This window comes from Anser anser, assembly GCF_964211835.1.
Source record: "Anser anser genome assembly, chromosome: Z".
Taxonomy (NCBI): domain Eukaryota; kingdom Metazoa; phylum Chordata; class Aves; order Anseriformes; family Anatidae; genus Anser; species Anser anser.
The window spans coordinates 39,617,719-39,626,214 of NC_139723.1; the positions used below are offsets into that span (position 1 = coordinate 39,617,719).

Here is an 8,496-nt window from a genome sequence, read left to right on the forward strand (position 1 = left end):
TAAATTAAAGCATCTGGACCTGGTATTTTCTCTGTATCGAGGTAATTGGTTTAAAAGCAGTTTCTGTTAGCGCTTATCACGGCTGCAGAAACCACTTACCCTCTTAGCACCTGTGTGTGGCTTTTCTCAAAATGCAGGAGCAGAGGGGCACCAGCTGATGAGCGGCCCTGGAAAATGAGGCCACCTGAGTCCTAACTTCCAGAAGCAACAGTTGCAGGTCTGAGTGCCGCAGAGTTTCAGCTTCAGCCTGAGCCCTTGATTCTGTTGCTTCACGCAGTCCCTCATGGCACAGTAACAAAGGCCGACAGGCACTAAATACCTAGTATACCACAGGGCATGTTCCGGGAATGCTAGAATTGAATTGGAACTTCCCCTATCAGGAACAATGAAACCAAGAGCAAGCAGCTTACCAGAAACTGCAACTGTTCACATACACCGGGTAGAAATTACCACTTTTCAGCAAGTGCTACTGTCAATCTCTGCAAGCCCAGCCAGAGGAAATGTAGTTCTAATAACTGAGTATTTTTAGTGCCTGCAGAGGAAGTGAATAGTTTAGCATTCTTGCTCTCAGGAGAAGGGAGCAGTACTATGCCATTTTAATGTCAGACGCTGGGGCACTGATTTGGACTGTGCACAGAAATGGGATGATATTTCTTTCCCTTTTCACATGGAGAAAAATCGGTTCCCTGTATTAATTTTTCATGACAAGATCTCTGAAAAAGGCCACACCATCCTTAAATTGTTTTGGACTTAATTTGGAGTTGTCGTGCAATTAAGTTTCACAAAATTGCCTTCTGGAGTGACAGCTTCTATTGTTGGAGCATATGGCAATCAGAAGGCAGCTTGTGGCAGATGTGATGTTTATTCTCTATTAGCTAGTTTTCAGTCTAACTATGTCATTCTAGTCAAAGCAAGTGTAAGATGTATTTGACATCTAAGGAGTTCTGCAAGCCCCCATCATGTTTAAACTGCTTCTGCCAAGTGGGAACACCTCAGCTCTGAATGAGTAAGTCATATTTAGCAAGTAATGATGCCATTTACTGGAGGTCTGTATTCCAGAAAATCCATGTTCCTAACATGTATTGTGTTCCTTCAGTAGACTACAAAGACCACCTATTACAATAAGTGAGCTCATTAAGCATGCAGCTCCTTAGTCTTGCAAGCTGTTGCGATAAGCAGCTGTTGCAGAGGGTGAAAGGTTGAATTATCAGCTTGGAAAGCATAGCTCTTCATTCAGCTGACCCAGGAGAGAAAGTGTTTGAGCAATGGCCCCATTGCTGTGGTATATACCTTTGACTACAGCCCATGCGCAAAACATGAGTGGTATTTCAGTGACATGCTTCCCCACCCAGTAAGCAAGACACTCCCAGAAATTAATTGTCAAAAATTTATTATGAAAGCTTCAATAGCAGCAAGTATTTCAATAAAAATTATTGCATTATTAAACCAGTTCTGCAGAGCAGCCCAGAGGCCTGTTGAAGTCTGTCTGCTTTAAAAGTCTCTATATATCCCCTTTAGTCTCTAATAGTCCATCAAATACTGGAACTTCCTTCTCTCCACGTTTTATAGACAGTGCCAACAGTTCTAGTCACAGTACTCTGTCCAGTCCTTCTGTAAAGTTTTGGCCCACTTCCCCCAACTTTCTCTGTCTTCTGAAACAGCTCCTCTCGACCAGGAAACTTGCAATACTTGTTTCAGTTCCATGGTATGTCAGCCTCTCCGCTGCAGCTGCAGGCTACTGAGGCACACTGGTGGGGTAAGCTGTTCTTTTCCTCTTTCTCCTCCGTAAGAGCCCACTGCATGCCAGTCTGAGTGACCTTAATCCAGTCTCTTGACCAGGCTAATCCATGGAATCAGCAGCTTGTTGCACACTTCGGTGAACCAACACCACGTTGAGAATGCAACAAAGGTTTCAGCTTCCCCAGTGCACTGGGTCACCATCACTCGGGCAGGGTGATGGTTGGCACCCACTCATTGACATTTCTGCTCTCTTCACAGAAGAATTTCAGCTTCTCTAGAGCTGGGTCCTTCCAGCCATCCTCATTCGGGTTCTGCCAGAGGAAAAAAAAAAAGTTGCATACCATGAGAACTGCCTGCCAACTGAAGTCATGACATTATTTACAGAAGCATTAGCTTAGTAAGTGAGGTATTTTCAGATAACTTCTGTCCCAGCACAGGGAAAGCAGGAAGCAGAGCTGTCACCCTTGTGGGCAGAGGAAATCCACAGTTACGAGAAATGCAGCCTACTACTACTACTCAGCAGATTGGCTCTTGGGCACGTGTGCCAAGTCCCCTTTCTCTGCCCAGAAGGGGATCCAGCCACCTGCAGCAACGTGGCCACCCCATGCAGAGGCCGGTGCCGAAAGCAGCAGTGCAGAGAGCCCCCCCAGCCCCTCACCACCCAGGAATACCCACCGTGATGAGGATGCAGTGGAAGTCCCGCGGTTCCCCGTCCTCCTCACTGGCCCCCACAACAGCCGCCAGCTTGGTCACGTCGTTGACCCGCACGATGTCGATGTCGTTCTCGCAGCAGAAGGCCTGGATGAGGGTGAAGTGAATCTGCAGGGCGATGTCCCCCTCGTCCTCCTCATCGGCCGCCAGCACGCAGAAAGCCACGTTGTCGGGGTCGCTGCAAGAGGCGAGGCGCGGCGTTAGGCTCTGCGGACCGTGCTTGCGGCCAACCCCTCCCGGCCCGGCCCGGCCGGGCCCCCGCCGCCCTACTTACACATTCATCAGCTTGGCCGACTCGTAGACGCCGGCCGTGAGGCAGCCGCGGCGCTGCGCCGACACCAGCAGCTCGTGGAGGGCCTTGCCGGCGCCCTGCATCCTGCGGGGGGGAGACGGGCACGGTCAGTCAGCGCGGCGCCAACGGCCTCACCGCCGCCCAACCGCCGCAACAGCCGCCCAACCGCCGCCCCACCGCCAGCACCGCCGCCACCTACCAGTCGCTGCCCGCGGGCACCGGCTCCTGTCCGTGGGTCTCCTCCAGAGTCATAGCAGCGAGCGGGCGGACAAGGACAAGCCGCGGCGGCGGCGGCGCCGATCGCTCCCAGCCGGCCCCGAGCCTCCCGCTCCGCTCCTCACCGCCCGCCGAACCGAGCGGCTCTGGGCCGCCCGTCCGCCGCCCGCCCCTATTTATAGCCCGCGCGGCCGCGGCGCCGGCAGCTGGCGGCGGTTGCCGCGCTCCCATTGGCCGGCGGCGGGGAAGGGGGAGGGGGCTTTTGTCATGCTAATCGGCGCGCGCGGGCTGAGGGCGGGAGGGAGGGAGGGAGGGAGCGGGCGGCTCGTGCCGGCAGGACACGTGGGGAGGGGGAGGGGCGGCGGGGGCACGCGCCGGGCGGGGAAAGCCCGCGCGCGGCGGGGGGGGCGGGGAGGGTCTGTGAGGGCCCGGCCGTGCGGGCACACGGAGCGTGCCTCAGCGCCGCGTGCGTTCACGGCCCTTTTGCGTCTAAAAACACCTCACAAGTTTTCAGAAAACCATCCCCGGGCCCCCACAGAGGTGAGACGGCAGCCGTCCCCACTCGCTGAGCGCAGCGTACGCAGCGCGTTCCGTAAAAAAACACACTCAGTGCGTCTCCCCCCTGTATTCTCCGGGTACGTGCACGGGGAGGAGCGCAGCAGAGCAGGTCAGAAACCAGCAGCTCTGGGCAGGGCCCACCGGACCGAACACCTGCTGCAAGCACCGGAGGGCTGGCCATGTGCTGCAGCCTCAGTGCGCCGTGAAACAGATGGGAAACCCAGCACTGACTCAGCGCTCTGAAAGACGCCTGTTATAGCTGTGATTTCACCGAGCTTCCCATCACGGTGGAAATTGAAGTTGCTTAAAATGGATAGAAATTAGTAGGCCAAAGCAACTCATAGCATGTGTAGTAGGTTAACGTATGTAAGCACCGAAGTAATAAACTCACGTATGCAAGCATATTGACACAGCAATCCTTTCACACATAGTCTTCCATTTTTTTGCTTAAAAACCTTGGAGTTGGGGCCACAGCAATCTTTTCACATGTAGGCTTCCATTTTTTGCTTAAAAACCCAGCACCCTGGCGTCAGGGCTTCCCCTCGTCGCAGTTTTCAGGTCGCTCCATTATTCCCGTGTCTCCTAGCACAGATGGTGCTGAAGGCCACGGAGCATGACCAGACACCCGATCCAGCTTATTTCAAACCACGGTGTCAACACCGGGCCTCCGGAGCAGCCAGGGAGGTGCACGAAGGGAGCTGTACCTGCTCCCGGTCCCTTCCCTCTTTTTTCTATGGTTTTGAAATAGTCAGCTCCTCGGACTTCGTTGTCTACTGAGCAAACTCCGTCTTAAGTGGACATCATGCTCCACTGCTCGCTTTCTTGGTCTTCGCCTCCCATGTCTTTAATATATACATAAAAGAAAAAAAAATCATCTTTTTCACTTTTTAGTATTGCTGCCCACAAACACCCAAGTAAGCGTGCTGATTGTTTTCCTCTGACAGTGGAAGTTACACCCCCCATTGTCCTAGGACACTTGAACACACTCAGGTGGATGTAAGTGTCCCCAATATACTTACAAGCCAAATGCTGAGCATCAAAATTGACTTCTGCAAATGCAGCTCAGTATGATCTGTGCATCTGATGGAAAGCTGATAGGCACCAGTTCTCTGCTGGATCATCTGTTGAGTGCTGGAAGCCATCCTGCAGATCAGGGTGGGAATATCACTTGGCAGTCCTACTCAGGCAAGAATAAGTGGATTTTGACATTAAATTTGACAGCACCGGTTTAATGCCAGTGTCATTTCCATAGCAAGAAAAAAAAAAAAAAAAAAAAAAAAAAGCTAGCCTAAAGCTCTTGGGTTTTTTACGGGCAGCCTCAGCGCATGAACAAACACCTCTCAGACAAACGTGACGCTGCATTCAAAGTAAAACTCTGACCTCTGCTGGGCTTCTAAAATATTACTTCTACAAAAAATAATTGCCAGCCCAAAGGCATATGACGCCTAGATTCAGTGCCTGATTTCATACTCTTAATGTTTCTGGTGAAAGCTTAGGGGAAAAAGAAAACAAACAAACAAACAAAATCAGTATTTCTTCGATGAAGAAAGCCCTTAAAACAGAAAACGGGAAAACAGCCTCCTAATCTTATAAAAAGTCAGGTGCAGAGTATCAGGGAAATAATAACATATTCAATTATGGCAAAGGCAAAGTAACATAGCAGGAAATAGCAGACACGACAGCAGATAGATTACACCCTTGTTTTGCTGGTAATACACATGATTTTGTCACAGTTAAGTGAGTAAGATAGTAACATACTGCCAAGTGAAAAGCAGCAGACGCAGACATTGCTTTTGCTTAAGGGAGAGGAGACTCCAGACTCTGCACTGGAAAAATCAAGCAAGGTAGCAGCTGTCCCAGACATGGGACACTTCAGCCTGTCTGGTGCTTTCCTGGCTCCTGCTGCATGCCTGGACTTCCCATCTGAAGGATGCTTTTTACCAAGAGATACTACTACTCCTTTCAGTTTAGGTCAAGCACCTCCAACCTGAAGTCTTTTCGAACCCATCAGAGCTTCTCTTCCTGTTCCAGTCCTCCACATGGTCAGCCCCATTGTCCTCACCCAGCAACCTTTTTCTCCAAATACTGAGTCTCAGAAGATAAAAATGAAACCAAAAACCTCTCTGCGAAACCTGCAGGTTTTAAGGCGTAAAGCAGAGAGCTCCCTCTGTCGATACTCTTTGCTCGGTGGCACTTTAACCACAGAAATGCCACCTGCCAAAACCAAACACCCGTGATTTATAGGTATCAAAGACTTTTAACTTAATGAGAAATAAGGGAATTAAGACTTACTGTAGTGCCTTCTTTTTCTAAAATAAATATATAAACCTGCACATTACAAGTCATGGTTGAAAATGATGCAGTGGAAATAGAAGCAGTATTCATCTACATTAAGTGTTTTATTGTTTTATTAAAAAATTGAGTATTCCTACAAATAAAACTGAAGTGCTGCAGGGTAGATACCACTTAATTGGCTACATAGACCTTATTATTACAGGATGTACTGCAGCTGAGCACAGAGCCCCCACTTCTGTCATCTTTTCAGGTTTTGAGCTAAAAAGGGCTAGAGTGCCTCTTGCATTAATTTTGGTTGTTTGAGGTTTTGTACAGACAATGGCATGCTGCATCAAGTGTGTGTTTGTAGCCAGAAGTGTTTGTTTGTAAGTGTTGCTGAATCCACACCACTAGTGCATTTTTCCTCCTGCAGATGCTAATCTTAAAATAAAGCAAGAAACCAGAAATGGTTTCTAATAATAGAGGAGCGCCTTTCTAATAATAGATGAATGCTTCTCTCCTGCTCTAAGAAAAGAAAGGATTGCTTTAAAGGTTTTATACAGGGTGGCTATTTTTAGTCAACTCTTTCCTTTTATATAGGTGGAATGTTGAAAGAGCTAATTTTGAAAACACATACTTGGATCCGGTAAGGGCCCTCTTAGAGGAAGTGCCAACTACCACAGAGGCCAAGGGAAGGGGGGAAATACTGCGCCCAGCAGCTCACGCTGGAGCGCCTCTGCATTCCCTGCCTAGTTTTGCTGCAGAGAAGCAGACACCCCTACTTGGCAATGTAAACAGACGTCGTTGGCTGCCGCACCTTGTAATCTGGCATTGCCCAGCCGATGCAGCCGTGTGTTTGGGATCCGCACACAACCGGCCACCCTTGAAACTGGTTGATTATAAAGGCTCCTTCATCCCCTTCTCACCACAAACAACGTGCTGCTTTCCCCAGCAGATAAGCCTTCATTGGCCTTCTTTGACCTATTCAAACAGAAGTATTCAGCAAGCTCAAGCACTTTCTCCTCTTCACAAATGATTTCTTTATATAGTTGCTTACATTCTTGTACTTTGTTTATCTAGCTGTGTGGCGCCTCAGTTAAAGGTAGTCAAATATATTGTCTTAAAGAGCATTGCATATTTGGGTTTCTTATTCTAAACAAGACATGCATCTTCTGCCTATCTCTGCCCACCAGGAGTCACTAATGTATGCACAGACAGAAGAAGCTTTCCTTTTCATCTTCATCTTCAAAATCTTAGCAGCACACCAAGTTATGTTCTCGAGACACCAACCATAGTGTGCCTCTCCAAAAAAAAAAAAAAAAAAAAGGAAAATGCAGAAAAAAATAGTCTTGTATTGTGCGTTCTGTATTCAGACTGTGCAGAGCTGCAAGTGTGCAAAGATCATACGCCTGGGACAGGTCACCTCCTTATGCCAAAATCCTCATAATTCACACCCAACAGAGAACAGGACAGTCAGAAGCAGCTCACAGGGGGTGCTGGACAAAGTGCCAGGGGACCTGCTGCTTCAGCACGACCCCTGCCTGGGAGCCCCTCAGAAACACTGAGAGGAATGGTGGATTTTTTCTGCTTTCTTCTTCTTCTCCTTCTCCTTCTCCTGCTCCTGCTCCTGCTCCTGCTCCTTCTTCCTCCTCTTCTTCTTCTCCTCCCCTCCTCCTCCTCCACTTGTTATTTTTTGTTGGTGGCGGGGGTTTTTTGGTGTTTTTGGTGTTGTTTTTCATTAAGAGGTAATGAATGCCAGGTTTTCTTTCCTTCTTTCTTTCAGATCAAAATATTATCAGGCCAAACTTTTCAGGATCAGTCCTTTCCTGGGATTTCCACATGCCTGCAGGTCCAACAACTGAAACTTTATTGTGCATTCACAGCATCTCTGACTGGCTGTTGAATGGCTGGAAATCCTAGACACATTCACAGCCCATATGCACCATGGCTGCATAACACCCAGCTCAGAAAATCTTATGTTTTTAAGCCAGATTGGACAGATTGTGCGTGCATGTTCAATTGAAGTCTGCTTGCCAGGAAGTCTGCAGTGGCAGATTTACTATCCCTGAGTGCATACCTTTATCCAGGAATGCCTGGAAACCTTGCTTAGGAGGGTGACTTCAGACAGACACTCATGGCTAGTAAATTACATAAGTGACACTAAAAATAGTGTTTGCTAATAATGCAAGCCGGAAGAACGGGGGCAAATCCAAGCATCAAAAATCCCAGGTTCTGAACCTCCATCCACACAGCACTGGAGGCCTCTGGTCTCTGCCAATAATAGTCTCAAGTGAGGCTGAGTTAAAAATAAAACCAGGAATTTATTGTGGTATAGCTGTTTTTCATCTGCACTTCCCTTAGTTCCTTCACATATTTCTTCTGCCATATCCATTAATCTGTTGCACAGGGGCCCCTCTCTTCTAGTAGAGCAAAGATACTGAAAAACAGTCTTGCTTTGCTCACTCTCCAGCCCAACCAGAAGCTATTAAAGACCGCTTTGAGTGACGATGTCAGCTTTCCCAGTGCTGATGGCTCCTTAAGATGCCAAAGAGAATTTCTGAACAGCCGAATACAACTTGATCAGCACAATGTTAAAGAATATGATTTTTATTTTGTCTTATACTGAACTTTCCTATAGACGACAATGAAAGCTAAAAATCAAATGCTTGAGAAGATCTCTGAGCTGTATGTTATAATGAAAGAAG

At 48.3% G+C, this 8,496-nt stretch overlaps 1 protein-coding gene across 1 annotated transcript; it reads right to left on the reverse strand.

Annotated features, from left to right (window-relative positions):
- Positions 1–1,373: 1,373 nt before the first annotated feature.
- On the reverse strand, positions 1,374–3,205 carry GADD45G (growth arrest and DNA damage inducible gamma). The gene is made up of 4 exons (XM_083818247.1): positions 2,943–3,205; positions 2,726–2,827; positions 2,416–2,629; positions 1,374–2,051 (listed from the first exon to the last, which is right to left on the reverse strand). The coding sequence occupies exons 1-4, from the start codon at positions 3,188–3,190 to the stop codon at positions 1,941–1,943; spliced, it is 675 nt and encodes a 224-aa protein (XP_083674373.1). The 5' UTR covers positions 3,191–3,205; the 3' UTR covers positions 1,374–1,940.
- Between the last annotated feature and the right edge of the window lie 5,291 nt (positions 3,206–8,496).